General features: G+C 44.8%; 1 protein-coding gene across 3 annotated transcripts in view; it reads left to right on the top strand.

The window, feature by feature from the left end:
• Positions 1-19,821, top strand: part of WWC1 (WW and C2 domain containing 1) — a 158,841-nt gene that overhangs the window by 83,307 nt on the left and 55,713 nt on the right. For all 3 annotated transcript variants that reach the window (XM_025292279.3, XM_044947349.2, XM_044947350.2), the window contains 3 exons: positions 3,381-3,584; positions 14,110-14,186; positions 15,811-15,890. In XM_025292279.3, the coding sequence (XP_025148064.2) occupies positions 3,381-3,584; positions 14,110-14,186; positions 15,811-15,890 (361 nt within the window). The remainder of the gene's footprint in view (positions 1-3,380; positions 3,585-14,109; positions 14,187-15,810; positions 15,891-19,821) is intronic.

Below are 19,821 nucleotides of genomic sequence, written 5' to 3'. Positions count from 1 at the left end.
TGTTTGTTATAAAAAATAATACTTGAGGGAGAGTCTTTAAGCATATTGCTCTATTCTTCTGGGCTACTTTCCTGGAGTCACATTTCCAAATGTAGGATCGCCAAGTGAAAGGTTGTGGACACTTGTGAGACTTCTGGTAACTCTTCCTAGTTTGATAATATTTCTAAAAGATGGAGTCAATCTATTACTACAAGCAATGAGGGTACTGTTTTCCTCATACCTTGATCAGTATATGACTAATTTCACTTCTTTACTTTTGATACATTCATCACATGTTTAAACTGTTACTTCATTGTGTTTCATTTGCATTCCTTTGCATAGCAACAAGGTTGGACTTTCTCCAGATGTTCAGCTATTTTGAAGACAATTGTAATTCAAGCCCTTGCAGAATTCAGTAGTGTGAGTCACATGGGTGCTTGTGTGGTGCGTGTAGAAAGCAGGTGTGTGGTGGGGTGAGGAGTATGTGAAGCCCGTGAACTGTGAGCTGTATGGAGAGGGTATGGTGTATTTGTAGGTAGAGGTTTGGGGCCTGAGGGAGGAAGGAGAACTGGGTCTCAATGATGATTGTATTCAATCAATTAAACATTTGTTGGAAGTAGCTACTTTTTAGGGAGAGAGCGAATGAAGGGGAAGGGGATGCAGGGATGATTTTGTGTGAAGCTGATTTTGTGACGTGCTGAATGATTTAACTATGTCCATGTTTAACTTTAATAAAAACAAGAACTGAAAAATTGTTGACCAAGGACTTCCCTGGTGGTCCTGTGGTTGGGAATCTGCCCTGCAAAGCAGGGGGCACAAGTCTGATCTCTGGTGGGAGAACTAGGATCCCACATGCCATGGAGCAGCTAAGCCCACGCGCCGCACTGAGCCCTAAAGCCAGAGTTAGAGAGTCTGTGCCCACAGTGGAAGATCCCACATGATGTAGCCAAGAGCTGACACAGCCAGATAAATAAGCAAGGAAATAAGTAGTCGACCAAGGGGGTCTCTGAGAACCTGCCCTGGTGTGAAGTTATCTACTCTGGTGAGATGGAAGTTAAGGAAGGAGAGTGAGCATAGAAGGGGCTGGGCATGGGAGGATGTCCTCTGAGTGTCACTAGTTCAGGACAGACAGGCCATCTTCACACCTTGTTTTCTTTCCCAGAAAAAGGGAGGGGGAGAGCTTGAAGAACAGCTATTCACAGATAATTCAAACAAATGGCCTCAGTGAATAGCTTTGGCTTTACTCTCACCATCGTTTGTTTACTTTACCTGGGTGTAAGCAATGAGGCGGGGCCCCTTATTCTCTTTAATAATCAGAAAAGTAGATTCAGAGAGGTTAAGCAACCTGCCCATTGTAACACAGTGATCACTGGCGGGCATGAGAACGTGGCCCTGCTACCTCTGTGATCATTCTCCCTGTCTCTTCTTTCTTTCATTGGAAAAGCTCACTGGGGCCTGTTCAGGAGGACTGAGAGTGAAGGACCTGTGAGCGGAGGTTCTAACTCAATTCCCCAGGAGCCAGACACATGGCAGAAATGAGTGCAGCGGGTAGCTTTGGATCCCTGGCGGCCACATCTTCTGAATGATCCAGAAAAACCAGAGATCAAGATTTTAATGTATAAATCTCCTTGCTAATCTAGAAGAATGGTATGATGAACCTATTTGCAGGGCAGAAAGAGGCAAAGGTGTAGAGAACAGACTTGTGGACGCAGGAGGGGAAGGAGAGCTCGGGATGAATTAAGAGAGTGGCCTTGACATATGTACACTACCATGTGTAGAGCAGACAGCTAGTGTGACGCTGCTGAAGAGCACAGGGAGCTCGGCTCAGTGCTCTGTGATGACCTGGAGGTGTGGGGGTGGGGGCTGACAGGAGGCTCAAGAGGGAGGGGTTATGTGTATACATATACCTGATCCGAAAAGAGCCGGACACAACTGAGCAACTAACACTGAAAACCTGATTTACTTCGTTGTACAGAAGAAGCTAACACAATATTATAAAACAATAATGTTTCAATTTAAAAAAATAAAAAATGAATTTTAAAAAAATCTCCTTATTTTTATATACCAGTAATCAATTCAAAATTACTAAAGTTCTTTGGGCTAAGCAAAACTTACCTGCAAGCTGAATTTACCATATGGCTGTGATTATATAATTTCTGGTGTGTCTGTCATCCCATACCCCACCTTCCAGCTGGGAGATGACTGAGGAGTTGGCAGTCGATGGGCATTGATTCTTTGACATTAACATTGCTTTGACCTCTTCCATATCTGCTGAGCTGCCAGCTACCCTTTTAAAACCATTTTTTTGTCCTATTACTTTTTTCTAAATTATCACTATGTATTTTTATTGGATACATAATTAAAAAAATAAAAAAGAATGAATAAAAAGCATCCTACCAACAAGACATATCTACTGTTGATAATTTGCTGTTTCCTCCTAATCTATTTGAGAATGTACATATATATTTTGATAAATACAAAATTATTTATGCAATTCCTACCCAGTTGTTATTATTGTTTAGTTGCTAAATTGTCTCCAATTCTGTTGAGACCTCAGTACTTACACCCGTTTTTTTTAATTGTAAACACCTTTCTGTTTTTTTTCTCAAAATTTTTTTCAAAGACATGATTTTTAATGGCTGTTTTAGTGTATTGTGTAAATATAGCGTACATATTTCAGCAGTAATTTCTTGTGTGACCTTGAGCAAGTCACTTAACCTCTTTGTCTCAGTTTTCTCTTTTGTTTAACCAGAGTAATAAAAGAATTTTCTCTATAGAGTTAATGTGAGGATAGAGGAGTAAATAGATACAAAGTAAATGAAATAGTGCTTGGCATAGAGTAAACATTAAATAAGTGCTTGTCTATGATGAAGATGATTTTATACAAATGCATCTTTGCCTGAATTTATTACTTTTTGTAATAAATTACTATGGGAGGAATTATTGGATGAAGGGTATTAACATTTTAAGTCTCTTGATTTTCATTGTCAGATAGCCCTTTAGGAAGGCTGTTCTAATTTACATACTGTGTGGACACAGTATGTCTGTACATCTTTTGAAATATCAGTTCTTTTATTTTCCTTTACTATTTACCAAAATGAATGACTTTAAGCATCTCTAATATTGTTGAACCTCTCTGTCTTACAGTAGAATTCATATCTGTTCATTCTGGCTATTCTCTGAGTAACTGCAGGTTTGGAAATTGATCCTGGTTTTTTGTGTATGTTTGTTTGCTTAATCCAAATGAAGAGTCTCTGCTATTCAAAAGGCAAGTTTAACCCATTTACATTTATTGTAATTTTATATTTATTACACTTTTTGTTCTCTGGTAGATTCTACAGGCCACCAACTCAACAGACATTTTTGAGGTGCTAATCTAGGATCTCTGGGGTCTGTTCCAGAAACCACTCAGATCGAGGATCCCCGGATACAATGGCGGCGGGAGCAGGAGCACATGCTGAAGGATTACCTGGTGGTGGCCCAGGAGGCCCTGAGTGCACAAAAGGAAATCTACCAGGTGAAGCAGCAGCGCTTAGAGCTTGCACAGCAGGAGTATCAGCAGCTGCACGCCGTCTGGGAGCACAAGCTTGGCTCCCAGGTCAGCTGTGAGTACCTCCCACCACCAGTACCCCCACCAACATGACCTCAAGGAAGAGGAAATGGCCACACTGAGTCCTGCATGTTTTGCCTCTCGACGCTTCTCAGATCTACCTGTGTTCTTTCCTCTCCGCTCCTTGTACAAACCACCACCCTTTTCCTGCTCCTGCTTGTGCTTTGCTATGATTCATCTGCCATTTTCATTCCATTTCCTTTCATTCATTTTTCATCTCAGAATGCCAGTTGACTTACCTGTCTCCTTATTTGAAGCCCTTTAGTGGCTGGGAAAAGCAGGGGTAGTTTTTGGTTAATGTACAGAGTTTCAGTTTGGAAAGATGAAGACGTTTTGGAGGTGGATGGTACTGATGGCTGCACAGCAGTGTAAATGTATATACGGCCTCTGAAATGTATATTTTGAAATGGTTAAACTGGTAAATTTTATGTTATATGTATTTTTTTGCATCACTCTTTCCATACACAGCCCCATGTGATCAGACTCCTGCCAGCCACTCCCACCTCCGCTGATGCTCCCAGTCACTAGGATCTAGATGTTCTAAGCACACCCATTCTGCTCCCCTAGCCTGCCCTGCACCTTTCTACCTTGGGGCTTCTGTCCTTGCTGCTCCCCTGCCTAGAAAGATTTTCTATTGATCCGTTTGCACAGCTGGCTCCTTCTCACCCTTCCAGTCATCTCCTCTGAGAGGCTTGCTTCTGACAATTCCATCCTCAGATGCCCTTCCCCAGCATTAGCCTCTGTAATGGCTGTTTATTTTGTTCATAGCACTATCACAGTACATCTGCTTATACATCTGTTGGTATTTCCTAGTGGAGGAAATTCCCCGTTTCACTTGTTCACCCTTATATCTGCAGGAGGAGAACAGGCACCCCAGTCCCTTCATTCTCAGTGTAGGGAAATACCAGATCCATAGCTCTCAAAGAGCCCATTGACCTTCTCTGATGTTTTGGGGTTTGGGTTTTTTTTTTTTTTTTTTTTTTTATCTTCTGCCACTATTTTTAATAGCTAATCCTTTTCTATGTTTACTGAGTGCTTACTAAATGCTCATCTACAGTCTGAATATGTTATTTCAGTTAATTCTCATAACAGTTCTGTGGGGAAGCACAATTAATATCTTCCTGTAACAGATGAAAAATCTGCAGCTTAGAGAAGACTGATAGCATACCCAGGGTCTTACAGCTGGTAAGAGGTGATAAGTTACAAACACAATCCTCTCCCCCAACATCTGCGGTTTGGGCCAAGGGGCCAGCTTTAAGCCATGGTGTCAGGGTTTCCATGCCTTGGCTGGGTAATCAAACACTCCCCCTGTGTGAAGCCCCCACTTTGAGAAATTTGGTCTGGGAGGAGGACAGTGAGTAGGTTACTCAATGTCCCAGCCCTGCCCTTTTCCTTGGCAACTCAGGGAAAAACCCAGAATCTCAGATTACAGAAAAGAACTGCATTATACTCATTAGCTGTTTCTAGGTCAAATAATGTCCTAGAGACCATCATGAGGGTTTTAGCACTTAATCTGTCTTAATCAGCTGGGACTGCCATAACAAATTACCACAGACCAGGTGGCTTTAACCTCAGACACTTATTTTCCCACAGTTGTGGAGGCTGGAATCCTGAGATCAGGGTATCAGTACAGTTGAGTTCTGGTGGGACCCTCTCCCTGTCTTCTCACTGTGTCTTCACATGGCAGAGAGAGAAGAGAAAACAACAAGCTCTGTGGTGTCTCTTATAAGGTCACTAATCCCATCATAAGGGCCCCATCCCTATAACCTCATCTAACCCTAATTACCTCCCAAAGGCCCCCTTCTCCAAATACTATTATAATAGGGGTTAGGACTTCAATATATGAATTTCTGGGGAACACAATTCAGTCCAAGTCCATAGCATTATTCTTACCAGAGCCCTGGAGGGAGATATTAATATCCCTAGTGAAATTCAGATTCAAAGAGATAATTTTTTTTACTTTCTGTAGTCTGAAATAGTGACAAGTGTAGAAAAACAAACCATCCTATTTTGGAGGTCAGGATGTATACAGGGACCCCAAGTATCACACCCTGAATAACTTACTAACTTTGGGGGGTAAAATGTATTTTTTATATTGAAGAGCTGCAGCCACCACCACCTTACACAGGGGTCAAATTAGCATCACCAATCATGAGACGAACTGACATTGTATCCTTTCTGATGTGATGCAATAAAAAAAATCACCGAGGATTCTTGACAAAAAACGTTTACTCTCAATCGAATCATGAAGAAACAACCAGACAGATCCATACTGCACAGTATCCTACAAGATAATTACCCAACACACTTTCAAAAAATAGTGCTGTGGAAAAAAACAGAAAGAGGGGCAGTGTTCTAGATTACAAAATGAAAAAAGTTAAGGAACCATAAACCCAATGAAGTGTTTATACCTTGACTAGACCATGGATGGAGGGGAAAGCAGCCATAAAGATATTCTCAGGCAATTGGAAGATTTTCTTAAGTATAATAATGACTTTGTAACTGTGTAGGAGAATGTCCTGTTCCTAAGACATTCATGTGACATCATGTCTGCAACTTAATTCCAAAAAAATCCAGGGCGGCGGGGTGGGGGGGGGGGTGCGGGTATGGTAAACGAAAAAACGATGATGTCAGTCTAAGTGAGATCAATGACTCATTGATGGTTTTGGATATGGTACGGGTTTTTCCCAATAATCATTTATTGAGGGCTTTTATGATCCAGGCAGGCATCCTACTGAGAGAATAAGAGTGGAGGGTGGGATAGACAGAACAGATGTGGGGAAATGCTAAAAGCTGGTAGATCTAGGTGAAGGATCTATCAATATTCATCACATTATGCTTTCAAATTTCCAGTAGATACAAAGGTTTCAAAATAAAAGTTTAGGGTGGGGAAAAGAGCCAAGTGGCAGCAGTGACACATTCTTAGTGGGAGCTGTCCTGTGTGTTGTGGCTGTTTAACAGCATTCCTGGTCTCTGCCTATAGTATCTCCTACCCAGAGTTGTGATAACCAAAAATGAGTGCAGACACTGCCCCAGGGTGGGCTAAGTTGCCCCCAGCCAGAAACCACTGGTCTAGGTAAACCACTTAGCACAATTCCCTTAGAATGTATTAAAAGCTCAATAAATATTCTCTTGATAAGAAATACATCACATAATCTTTTGAGAATGTGGACTCTGTAGCTGGACTGCTGGGGTCCAGTCCAGGATATGCAACTTCCTAGCTGTTCAACTTTGTACAAGTGATGCTGCTTCTCTCTGCATGAAGTTTTTCATCTGTAAAATTGACAGGGACTTCCCTGTGGTTAAGACTCTGTGCTTCCAATGCAGAGGGCAGGAGTTTGATCCCTGGTTGGGGAACTAAGATCCCACATGCTGTGTGATGTGGCCAAAAATAAGTATAAAGCTGACATAATGATAGTGTTACCTTCCACCAGTGTGTTACAGGGTTCATACTTGGAATACTAGTTATCACATTCTTAAGCTCATGATAGATAATATCAATATTTATTTGATATTATTAATTCATTGACATTGAAATGACCAAGATTTTTAACCAATCCCTGGAACCAGTAAGAATAGACAATTCCTTATAGAAAGTAATTGAGGCAGTCCTGTCGTATGACTTCAGTGCTACTATGGAGTGCTGCATCAGGTTCAAAGACACCATCATTTTGAATGTTAAAGAAGAAATCAATAGATAGCTAGTGGGAAGCTTCTGTATAGCATGGGAAGCTCAGCTCTGTGACCTGTGATGACCTAGAGGGGTGGGATATGGGGGTGGGAGGGAGGCTCAAGAGAGAGGAGATATATGTATGTTATGGCTGATTCACATTGTTGTACAGCAGAAACTAACACAACATTGTAAAGCAATTATCCTCCAATTAAAAATTTTTAAAAAAGAGAATCATCTCAGATCACTAGTTCTAAGATACAAATCAGCAAGCGATGGGGGCATCCCTCAGCCCAAGCATTCTAGTGAAACAGGCATGACCCAAGGCTCCTCATGACTTTCTTAGGGTTTGACAAACCAGGTTTGCCTTCCAAATCAAGCTCTCTGGCATGTTGATAGACCAGTGAGGTCACATGCCTCCCTCTAACTCAGATGGCCTGTCGGGGCTTGTGAGAGTTTTGCCACCTGGCCTTGACTGCTGTAGGGCTTGGCTACAGGTGGGGCTCTGCCTTGGGGATGGAGGCTTTGTTGTCATCACTGGTACAGTCTCTCACCCCATGGGGAATGAGAAGAGAACTCTCATTTAACATGCATCTATCGAATTTCTGCAGGGTGATATGCTGGCCACTGTACATATGTTGTATCAAATAACCTTACTACACATACACAATCCTAAAAGATACTGTTGTTCCCATTTTACAGATAAGAAAACTGAGGCCTGGAGAGAGAAAGTAGCTTCCCCAAAGTCACACTGTTAAAAAGTGGCAGAACTAGTTTTTATACCCATAAGCATCTGACTTCAAAACCAATTCTCTTAATTTAACCCAAATCAGCCAGTCAAATTCTAAGGTTTGAGGGCTGCACTGGGGTTCTTCCATCCTTTGAAAGATGAGAGCTCAGGAGAGCTGGGTTCTTTGGGACCTCACCATGCTCCTTCCTCCTCCAGGCCTTGGTTTCCCATTTGGAAAATCAGTCACTGGGCGCCTTGCTGCTAAAAATGCCAGTTGAACCACCTACGTGCTTTCACTCATTCCTGAAACTAAGAAAATGTCAGATAAGAGATTTTTAAGGCGTACATGCACAAGGACAGGGAGACTTGGAGGAAAAGGCAGCAATAAAATGTGGAGACTTAAAGGTGGAAGGACAAATAGCAGCCTATTTGATAGACCAGAGAAAAGAGGAATTGGGCTAACAGTGAGAAAAAACAGGCCTCTGGTCTACCTGGAGCATGTGCAAAAGTGTCAGGAATTGGAGGCAATGGCTGTCTCAGTGGAATGGGAATGAAGTTAGGAGGCCCTCAAAGAAGACTGGAGGAAAGTTGTTTCTGAGACACAGACCACCAGATCTCTTCCCCAAATCAGTGAGACCCAGGCCAGTGCCCATCTCCAACCTGATGAAAAAGGAGGTTTATTTTTAGGAGAGAATAAAACAGAGTCTCTGGACCACAGGATACCAGGCAAATTCAAAACTGAGGTGCACCGTACTGAAAACATGGTATTCAAGTGAACGTGAACTTGAGGATTGAGACCCCAGCCGGCATGTACCACCTGACTCCCAGAAGAGTACCAGGCTATTGCCTGCCAGGCTGGACAGTAGAAGAATCTGGGGAATCTGAGTCTCTTTTTTTCAGAGAAAAGAGATATAAACAGAAAAGATGAGATTTCCCTAGTGGCCCAGTGGCTCAGAAGAATCTGGGGAATCTGAGTCTCTTTTTTTCAGAGAAAAGAGATATAAACAGAAAAGATGAGATTTCCCTAGTGGCCCAGTGGCTCAGGATCTACCTGCCAATACAGAGGACATGGGTTCGATCCCTGGTCCAGGAAGATCCCACATGGCGGGGAGCAACTAAACCCGTGTGCCACCACTAGAGAAGCCCACAAGCCCTAGAGTCTGTTCTGCAGCAAGAGAAGCCACTGCAATGAAAAACCCGAGCACCACAACTAGAGAGTAGCCCCCTGCTTGCCGCAGCTAGAGAAAAGCCCACACAGCAACAAAGACCCAGCAGAGCCAAAAATAAGTAAATCAATAACATTAAAAATAGAGAGAAAAGATGTAAAAACACCGACAGCAAGGATTCTTGGATGAAACAGTCCAGATAAATCACATATACCACGCAACCCACAGTAAATCATGTAACCCATTTCCAACAAACTCTGCTCCAGGCAGCTTTTTGGGTCCCCGGTTTAAGTGTGAGCAGACGGCTGAGTTTCTGGACATCTATGGGAAGCCTCTTACATGAACAGTAGAGATGAAACAAACACTTGGCAGCAGGGAGGCCTTGTAGGAAATGGGGAGTGTGCGTGGAGAAGAAAACATGGAGCAAAGCTCACAACCGTGAAAGTGAAACAGGATGCTGCATTTTATAAATAGGAGCGTTCAGAGAGCACAAAAGAGCCTTTGGAAATTGAACTACGAGAGTAGAAATGAAAAACCTACAGGAAGCCTGGAAGGTAAAACTGAGGAAGTTTTCTAAAAAGCGGAACAAAAATACAATGAGATGGAAAAATAGCATCAGGCCAAGAACCCTATCCGAGTAATGAAAGCTCCAGATAGAGCAGAAGAAACAGAGAAGCATCAGTGACATAATTTAGAAAAATTTCCCAGAACTGATAGAGGAGATTGAAAGCGCTCAGTGAGCACCCAACACAGAGGATAAAAGTTAACTCACACCAAAGACATATCATTGTGCCACTTCAAACACGGGGAACGATTCGAGATTCTAAAAGCTTTCAGAGAGGAAAAACTAGGTCACACAAAAATGATCAGGACTCAGAATAGCTCCTGGCTTCTCAGTAGTAACACTGGAAATCTAAAAGACAATGGAGCAATGCCTTCAAACATTTAAGGAAAATAACTTCTGCCCCAGAATTCTATATCCAGCAAAACTACCTTTAAATCATGGATGTTGTTGCTGTTGTTCAGTTGCTAAGTCACGTCTGACTCTACACGCACGTTTTCCAAAAGTGATATTTCCTTCATGCCACCTTTCTCAGGAAGTTCCTGGAAGTGATATTCTACCAAAATGAGGAGGTAGTCACAGGGGGGAAGACATGGAATTTAGGAAGGAGGAGAGAGGGAAGCAGTGAGGGTGAGGGTGGGGGGAGTCCCAGGATGCCAGCCATGCAGGGAGAATACAGACACACACCCAGCGAGGCAGAGCCCAAGAAGGGAACTCAGGGAGAGGAGACTTAGATAACTGGCCAAGTGTGAGGTTGCTCAGTGATAAATGTGTGGAAAGTAAGCATACCTAAAAATGATAATTATTAACTTTAAGAAAAACAACCCCAAACATGTGCTGGAAAGAAAAAGTAAGCAAAGTTGGCTACATGCCTTGGCCCTGAATAGCGTTTACAGAGTAAGAGTAATACAAACACTGAAGGTGTCCCTGGCCAGAGTTATCTGTAAGGAAGATGAGGAGCTGAGAGGGGGTGCCCTGTGTGGGGTAGCGGTTGGGAAAGGGAGTGAGTCTAACACTCCATCCTCCAGAGAGAAATGAATACATGATGCCTAAAACAGAAAAAAAAAATCAAGAAACAGCGAAGCTTGCATATCATCAGACACACAGGGTTGGATGCCCAAGAAACTGGCTGAACCCATTGAAATGGTTCCTTTTTTGCTAGTAAGATTAGCAGATTGGGAAATGCTCTTTTTTTATAGCAAATCTGGTATGTATAAAATATGTGGCATTTTATATAGACTGTCAGAGTGTTCATACATAACTTGAATAAAAACTAAAAATTAAAAACTAGAAAAAGATGTCATCTTAAAGGCAATCTATACGGTCCTGTTTGAATATGAGATTATTTTGTTGTGAGTCACTGAGGGGACCTAGATACAGAAAGGAAGTTCATGACCTGTTTCTTGACTGGAGTGCTGGTCAGTTGAGTGTGTTTCTTTTGTGAAAGTCCACCAAGCTGCACACATACGATTTGTGTGCTTTTCCATTCCTATATGTACTTTTTTACTTCAACAAAAAGATTGCTTAAAAAATAACAAGCCACATCCTATTTCTGCAGCTTTGGACAGAAACAGTACATGTCACAGTGATTCTTCAGAGAGGGTGATAATTCCAGCCCCTGGTGGCCCCGTTGGCAGAGCCTCATCCTTCTCGGGTTCTCCCTTGAGGGTTTCTGAGTGTTTCCATGGAAGAACTCCTGCCTTCCACAATCTGCCCTGGCAGGGTTGGTCCCCATGGCCACCCTCTCCTTGTTAGGGTCAGGACTTGCCGTGTTTCGTGGGCTCTCTCAGGCTGCTACCACGCTCCCCTTAACACTTCCCCCAGTGAAGGCCAAGCCCAGCAGCATGGGTGAACAGGCTGGTTGCAGGATCGGGTGCTCACAAAACAGGCACAATTCTTTTTCGGTGTATCTTATTTCCTCACTGATGACTCTCATCTTTTCGCCATGTTTTCACTAACCATCGGTGGGTAACAAAGATCGTCAATGACCTTAAAATTTTGTCCGGAAGTGCCTATCTGGGCAGTTGCCTAAGTCAGTGCTTCCAACTTTGTATCCAACCAGGTCTCTCCTCTGAAACTCCCAGTTCCAGCAGAGTTGAAGGAGTTAGAGCACAGGAAGTGAAAGCTTCAAACTGGAAACAAAACATGTATCCCTGTTCCATGCTCACAACAAGGGCTGTGAGGTCCTTCCTATCCAGGTGTTCCTGCCACTCATCTCTTCTGAGAAAGTCCAGCCTCAGTCACCATCACCATCATTCCAAACTCAGCAGAGGTGAAATGCTGCCCATGGTGCAGGACATCTTGTCAGTTTCTACGCAGAACAGTTTTATTTCCCAGACTTCCCAGTGTTCCATTTTAACTTTCTTAAAGCATAATCGGGGGTTTCCCTGATGGTAGAGTGGTAAAGAATCCACCTGCCAATGCAGGAGATGCAAGAGGTGTGGTTTTGTTCCCTGGGTTGGGAAGATCCCCTGGAGAATGAAATGGCAACCCACTCCAGTGTTCTTGCCTGGGAAATCCCACGGACAGAGACATCTGGTGGGCTTCAGTCCACGCGGTCACGAAGAGTTGGATGCGACTGAGCACACACACTGCACAAGCATAATCAAAAGGTCCCCCCTGGTGGTTCAGATTGTAAAGAATCTTCCACAGGTTCAATCCCTGGGTCCAGGAAGATCCGCTGGAGAAGAAAATGGCAACCCACTCCAATATTCTTGCCTAGGAAATCCCATAGACAGAGGAGCCTGGCAGGCTACAGTCAATGGGGTCACAAAAGAGTAGGACATAATTTAGCAACTAAACAATGGCAGCAAATCAAAAGGTCCACTCCAGTACTTAAACCAGGTCCACAGAGCAGAGCAGCAGCCCCTTCATGATTGTTCCTTCTACCTCCACACACGGAAAATTGCCCACAATCTCCAAATAAGCCTCTTTAGCCCCAGAAAAATCCAGGTCCCAGCAAGTGATGTTAAACAGAAAGGGGAGGTGATAAAATTGCTCAGACCATAAGATGAAGGACTCAGGAGAACGCTTCTCTGGCCTCTCTGTCCTTTTCCTGAACAGTGCCTGTCCCTTTTCCTGAACAGTGGGGTTGTGTTTAAAGACACCATGCATCGTACACAGGGCCCATTTTCCTCTTCAGATCAGCAGGTAGGAAGCTCAGAGCCAGGTCTGTGGCAGCGGCGGGTCAGAAATGGGACCTCATGGCATGCAGTGAGCCCAGCTTCATGCCACTGGCTTCCTCACTCTCGCTGTACGTTTATTTCATTTTCCTTCCTTTTAGATGGATCACTCTGTGTCCATTTTTGTAAGCCTTAAAATCCTTTATCAAGACACAAAGAAATTCTATTTTTAAAATGCACTAAGATTACAGCTGCAGGCATACCTCGTTTTATTGCACTTCACAGAGATTGTGGATTTTACAAATTGAAGGTTTGTGGCAACCTGGCGTTGTGAGATGATGGTTAGCTTTCTGTAGTAATAAAGTATTTTTTTTATTAAAGTATGTACATTTTTTAAGGCATAATGCTATTGCACATTTCATAGATTGCAATACTGTAAACAAAGCTTTTATAGGCACTGGGAAACAAAAAAATTCTTGTTGTTTGGATAATCCCTTTATTATGGGAGTCTGGAACCAAACCCACAATATCTCTGAGATACCTGTGTATGATAGAACTGTAGGTAGACATTGAAGGGTAACTTGAAGAGAAGATAATTGTATTGGATGATAGGGTTACAGGTAATTTATTTTCCTTTTCAAATGTACATTAATATTGTAAAGTACATTAAATGATATTTTTAGTAACTTCTGATTAGAAAATTATGTTTGTGTTAGAAATTGTAGAAAAGATAGAAAAATACAAAGATGAAAATTAATTTTATTCCACATCCAAATCTCTAAATATAATCTTTCTTGTCTCCTTCCACATATGTGTGTGTGTGTGTGTTACCTCTGTATATTTTCAAACTTATTCTTTGTAGTTTTTCATAAATTACTCTTTTTTATTTAACAGTAAGTTTTGGGCATCTCCTAAATATTTAGTATCCTTCTACACCATCGTTTATTTGTTTGGTTGTTTTTTGCCATGCGCATAGCATGCAGAATCTTCGTTCCCCCACCAGAGATCAAGCCTGCACCCCCTGCAATGGAAGTGCAGAGTCTTCACCAAGTGGACCACCAAGGAAGTCCCTACACCATCGTTTTAAATCACTTATGTTGTACAGTCCTCATTTTATACGTATACCCTATTTATTTAACAAATTTCCCTTTGTTGGGCATTTAGGTTGTTCACTAATAGTCATTCCTTTCTGGATTTATCTAGATGGCCAAATAAGCCAACTTGACCAAAATATGTTTCATCTACAGAATTCCTTTTTCTCTTTTTGCAGTGGTCTCTGGCTCGTCATCCAGCTCTAAGTATGACCCTGAGATTCTGAAAGCTGAAATTGCCACAGCAAAATCCCGGGTAGGTCCTGTCTGCTTATGCTGTTGAAGGGGGTCCCTGAGGCAGCTCTGGGCTACTAACCTACCCACAAGACCAGAGTAGATGCTTCAACCAGGCAGTGGCAGCTGGTGCTGACCAACAAGACCCTGCGTAACAACAGCAGGAGCTGTAGTAGCCCTCGTTTTCCTGATAGCAGTGTCGATAGAAGCTACCCTTTCACAGGCAATCACTCTAACCAGGCGTAGTGCTAAATGCTCCGTGAGTAACACCTCATGCCCTCGCGATAGCCCTGTGAAGTAGCCATGTCACTATCTGCACTTTAAAGATGAGCCAACAGAGGCTTGGCGGGATTAAGTAACTTGCTCAAGGTCACAGTGGACTCAGGCTTACCCCAAATTTCTTCATGGAAGGTGCTCTCTTCTAGCCACTGCTTGTTCTGCATTATCGTATTTAATTACTTCCTGATTACCTTAGGGGACAGATAGTTTTATTCCCCCTTTACTGATATGGAGACTGACTGAAGACCAGCACTTAAATGACCTGCTCAAGGTGAAATCAGTGCTGTGAACATGGGTTTACTACAAATTCAGATGCCTGTGAGAAAACGTGAAAGGGGAGAAGCGGCTGGAGATGAGGCAGCAGGGACTGTGTAACCTAGAAGGGTATGTCTTGTCTAAAGGATAGTGGGATTTTAGCTCTGTGCTCTTGTGCCTATGCTGGAACGTGGGCTCCGCATTGGCACATCTTCAAGTATTTTCATAAAAGAACTGTGTGTCTAGGCCTAGTATACGAAACAGCTCAATATTTAATTATTAGCAACTAATTTTTTTTAATTTTTATTTATTTATTTTTGGCTGTGTTGGTCTGCGTGGGCTTCCCTGTAGTTGCAGTGAACGGGGCTACACTTCAGTGGTGGTGCATGGGCACAGGCTTCTCAATTGTGGGGGCTGCTCTTGTTGCAGGGCATGGGCTCTAGGGCGAACGGGCTTCGGTTACTGTGGCATGAGGGCTCAGTAGTTGTACTTCCCAGGCTGTAGAGCACAGGCTCGATAGTTGTGGTATACAGGCTTCGTTGTTCTCTGTGTCTCCTGGCTTTGGCAGGTGGATGCTTTACCACTGAGCCACCAGGGATGCCCATCAGCAACTAATTTTTTAAAAATTTAGTAAGACTGCAAGCCAAAGCATTTCTGCAGGCTGAAGCTGGCTCCCTAGCCAGGGCTGCGTATAAAGTTATTATGTTGCCTCTCGCCTCCCTGCACTACACTAGCGAATCCAGTACCTGCTTTAAGTAATGCCCAGCCCAGGTAATTGCCATTATCTTCATCTGTCAGAAACAGGAAGGGGAGGCTCACAGAGGCAAGGACATGGCTTGAGAGAAGCCAGCCAGGCATGAGAGAGGCCAGCCAGCTAGTTAGGGGGAAGGCCAGACTCTAGCCCAGGTCAGCCAGGTCCTGTCGACTTCCTGTTTCTGCGGAGCAAGGGCTGGCTAAGAATGACCTACAGGACCACCGGACTGGGAGGCCGACCCCAGCAACATCAGTGAGGGGTGCCCAGGGGATGCTGACCTGAGTCATTATGCAGGGGCAGTTGGGGGCTCTGGGTTAATATCCGCCTCTGACTCTCCGTGTGGTCTTCTGCCGTCCAGGTTAACAAGCTGAAGAGAGAGATGGTTCACCTGCAACAGGAGCTACAGTTCAAAGAGCGAGGCTTTCAGACACTGAAGAAGTAAGTCCACATCGTGGTGCAGGGTATGGGGATTACCCTCATCTGTGCTCTCCTCCCATCCTCTCTGTCCCCCTCTGCTTCATTCTTGTTCCACCCTCCTTGAAATGAGGCTTTCTAATTGTTTAGTTCCAGTTCTATTCTACTGAAGCCCATTCCCCAAGCTTGAGGTTTAGGAAGAGAAAAGGGAACTCATTTCCGATTCAGGTTCTCACAGTCCTCTGAATTCCAGAAGTCATTAAAGTCTGTTCCATTCAGTTGAGTTTTGCCAGCCACAGAAATGAGTATCGCTAGGCATGTCTGGGCACCTGACTCCTCCCCTCCTGTAGATGGGGGAGAATCTGATACGCACATGGACAAAACCAGCTCTTTCCATGGCCCCCCAAAGTGAACAATGACCCTGGCTTGTACGCTGCCAGAAGAAACAAGGATCCCTTCCCCAACAAACGGATTTCTAGAAGAGTGGGCTCCATGCCATGCACACTGTACTTTGCAGGTGGCTGAAGAGATTTCCAGAACTTTGACCAAATGTAGTTTTCACTTTTAGAAGCTGACGTGCAGCCACGAACATGCAGTTCTCTTGTTTCCTCAGAGAAGACGTGCTCCTTGTCACTTTTATGATTATACTAGCAGAGATTTATTGAGCAGGTAGTCCATGCCAGGGAGCACTTCCAGTGTTTCTATCTGGGTGACCCCTCATGACAACTCTGTAAGGAATGCACTTTTAGCTGATTCCTTTGTGTAGATGGAGAAACTGAAGCACCTAGTCCATGTTCCTGAGTGTCAGCTTATTGTTGTTACTAAACCACTCATATCACTGAGACTTGTGCCTTGAGTTATGTTCGGTACGTGTTATGAGCTCACGGGACAGTCATTACAGAGGTGCCTCATAGCCCTCCTGGGAGCTCCAAAGAGGACAGTCAGTAGATGTCTCTGTTCTAAGGACTATCTGCTTAGATTCCCAGTGAGGTCACCTGTACACAGACAGCATCTTCTCTAGACACTGCTGTCTCACTCTCCCTGACTGTACCTTCTCCTCATTCTCCAGACCTCAAACCACCTCACTACTCTTGGCCACAGCCCCAAGCCTTTGGGTGTTTATCTCCAAGCCCTGTGAATCGAGGGGAGTTGTTCAGTTCAGTTGAGTCACTCAGTCGTGTCTGACTCTGCGACCCCATGGACTGCAGCACGCCAGGCCTCCCTGTCCATCACAAACTCCCAGAGTTTACTCAAACTCATGTCCATTGAGTCGGTGATGCCCTCCAACCATCTCATCCTCTGTTGTCCCCTTCTCCTCTTGTCCTCCATCTTTCACAGCATCAGGGTCTTTTCAAATGAGTCAGCTCTTTGCATCAGGTGGCCAAAGTATTGGAGTTTCAGCTTCAGCATCAGTCCTTCCAATGACTATTCAGGACTGATTTCCTTTAGGATGGACTGGTCGGATCTCCTTGCAGTCCAGGGAACTCTCAAGAGTCTTCTCCAACACCACAGTTCAAAAGCATCAGTTCTTCGGCGCTCAGCTTTCTTTATAGTCCAACTCTCGAGGGGAGTTGACCAGTGGGGCTGGTGGGTTCCTGTTCACATGCCCCCACTCCTCAGACCCCGATTGTCCAGGTGGGCTGCCAGGATATAAGGAAACATGGCTCTGTGTTGTAGATTGCATAGAGTGCCTTTTAGTGTTATGTGTTATGGCTTTGTGTTTATGTAGATATATATTGTTTAGGTGTGTATCTATACATATGCCAGTCCTGCCTCTCAAGCCAGTTTCTAGTCTCATCAGGACAAGGGGCTGCACTTTATGCTTCTTGGTAGTCTCCAGTGGTGCCAAGGGCAGCCAGGGGCAGTAATGTGAGTTCAGAAAATTCCTATAAAGAAAATGGCTTCATGAGTCTTCCAAGGTTGTGGCGCAGGTTCTGAGCACATAGTTTAAGGGCTACTCACTCTCAGAGCAGGGGTCCTCCCCCTTCCTCTTCCTTCCTCCCCTCCCCTCTTCCTCCAATGTCTGCCTCGCCATGGTCCCCCACCACCACCACTCCCCTCCCCCAACTCCTAGGTACTCTGGAACTTCTGGTTAAAACACTTCCCATTATTCTCTGAGCCACCACAAACCTGTTTTACCACTCTGTCACCCTGTAGCAGCATTGATCATTCTTGTTGCTTGGTAAGCTGACGCTGAAACCCCAAAGACAAGACTCCTTTTCTCCCCCTCCCTCAGCCCGCCCACCCCCACCCCTTTGATATCAGGCCCAGATAAGGCCTCTCAGGGCTCCTGGGCCGGAAGCCGCCCCCGTGTTCCCTGTGGAGGAAGGTTTCTGCTCTAATGCGCACCTTGGCAGAGAGGGTTAGGAATGTCGCTGCCAGGGGCGGATGGCCTGGGTTCAAATTTTAGTTCCCAGGGAACATGAAAAAGTGTTTTGCTTCATCCCCTTGAGCTTCTGTTTCTTTATCTGAAAAATAGGATATTGTAAATATTGAATTGGAAAATCCGCGTCAAGCGCATGACCGTACCTGGCATGTAGGGAAAACCTGGTGAGATGAAGGGGGTGGTGACCTCTAGATAGTTGACTGTTTGGACTTGGGAAGGAACTCACATGAACTGTGCCTTCGCCTTGGGCACCAGTCACCTCCTTCCATCGTCTCTACTCGAGCAGCTTTTATTCTGCTTCCCTTTATAGGCCAGGGTACTTGATGGGGCTGCAAATAGCCCCAACCTCGAGAGTGTCGGAGCTAGACCTGGGACTCCTGGGTTTTGAAACTCATGTCCTTATACCTGCCTTCCTGGCATCATCCCAGATAAACCCCCCAGACCCCCAAAACATCAGGCCCCTTTCCCTCTCCCAAGGGACTGCCATTCAGTATCCACTGGGGAACTGTCCAGTCACTTCTTAGCATCCTGTCTTTGTGGAACCTGGAGGAAGCTAAAACTCATTTGGTTCATGGTCAGCAAGGGGTTTTCCAGGTGGCACGAGTGGTAAAGAACCCGCCTGCCAATGCAGGAGACACAAGGGACATGGATTCAGTCCCTGGCTCAGGAAGATCCCCTGGAGGAGGGCATGGCAACCCACTCCAGGATTCTCACCTGGAGAATCCCATGTCCAGAGGAGCCTGGTGGACACAGTTCATGGTGTCATAGAGTCAGGCATGACTGAAGTGACTTAGCACACACACACATGGTCAGCAAACCCAATTTTAAAAAGAAAAAAAGGTTGCTGAGGATGGAAGCAGACCTCTCGGAAAAGACTGAAAAGAAAAATCAGGACCAAAGCCAGGTATTTGGCCCCATCAGCTGCCTTGAGCCTTTGTAAATAAGGAAGACTAGGCATACCCTCCCTGGGGGCGATGGGCAGGACAGCATCTCTCTGCTGGTCCCCAGAGCCACCCTGCCCAGTGAGAGTTGACTGGACAAGACCCAGAGGAGCTGGCTACCACCAGAGCCTTTGCCCTGCTTCTCTGTGGCTGCCGGGTGTGACTGTCTCAAGAGCTTAGAGAAGGACAGCCGTGTAATTTGGAAATCCTAAAACACACGCGTCCTGCTCCCCACCCCTCCCAGCACACACACACCCTCTCCTTCCCACCAACCACGCAACTTTTCTTTCCCTTAAAAAAAAAAAAAAGGATTCATTCACTGAGTACATAATGGTAACCCTTTGTTCTGTTCCCCCCACTCCCCAGTCCCTGAGAGTCCGAGTTCCTCTCTGGAGCCAAATTCCAGAGCCTGGGTTGCTAAGGCCCCTGAGAGCAGTCAGGTAGAAGCCATGTGAGGCGCCCGAGGCCCTGAAGACAGACCACTTCTGTCTGTTCCTGCTGAGGATTCAAAGCCACCCTCACCCGGTTGGCAGGGGACAGCTGGGCACAGCCCCCTGCCCAGAGCCCCCAGCCAGGTTCAGACAATACAGCATCTCCCCTGACCCCCTTTCCATTTGGGACAGGGCCA

This window comes from Bubalus bubalis, chromosome 9, assembly GCF_019923935.1.
Source record: "Bubalus bubalis isolate 160015118507 breed Murrah chromosome 9, NDDB_SH_1, whole genome shotgun sequence".
NCBI lineage: Eukaryota > Metazoa > Chordata > Mammalia > Artiodactyla > Bovidae > Bubalus > Bubalus bubalis.
This window is presented reverse-complemented; position numbering and strand designations above follow the sequence as displayed.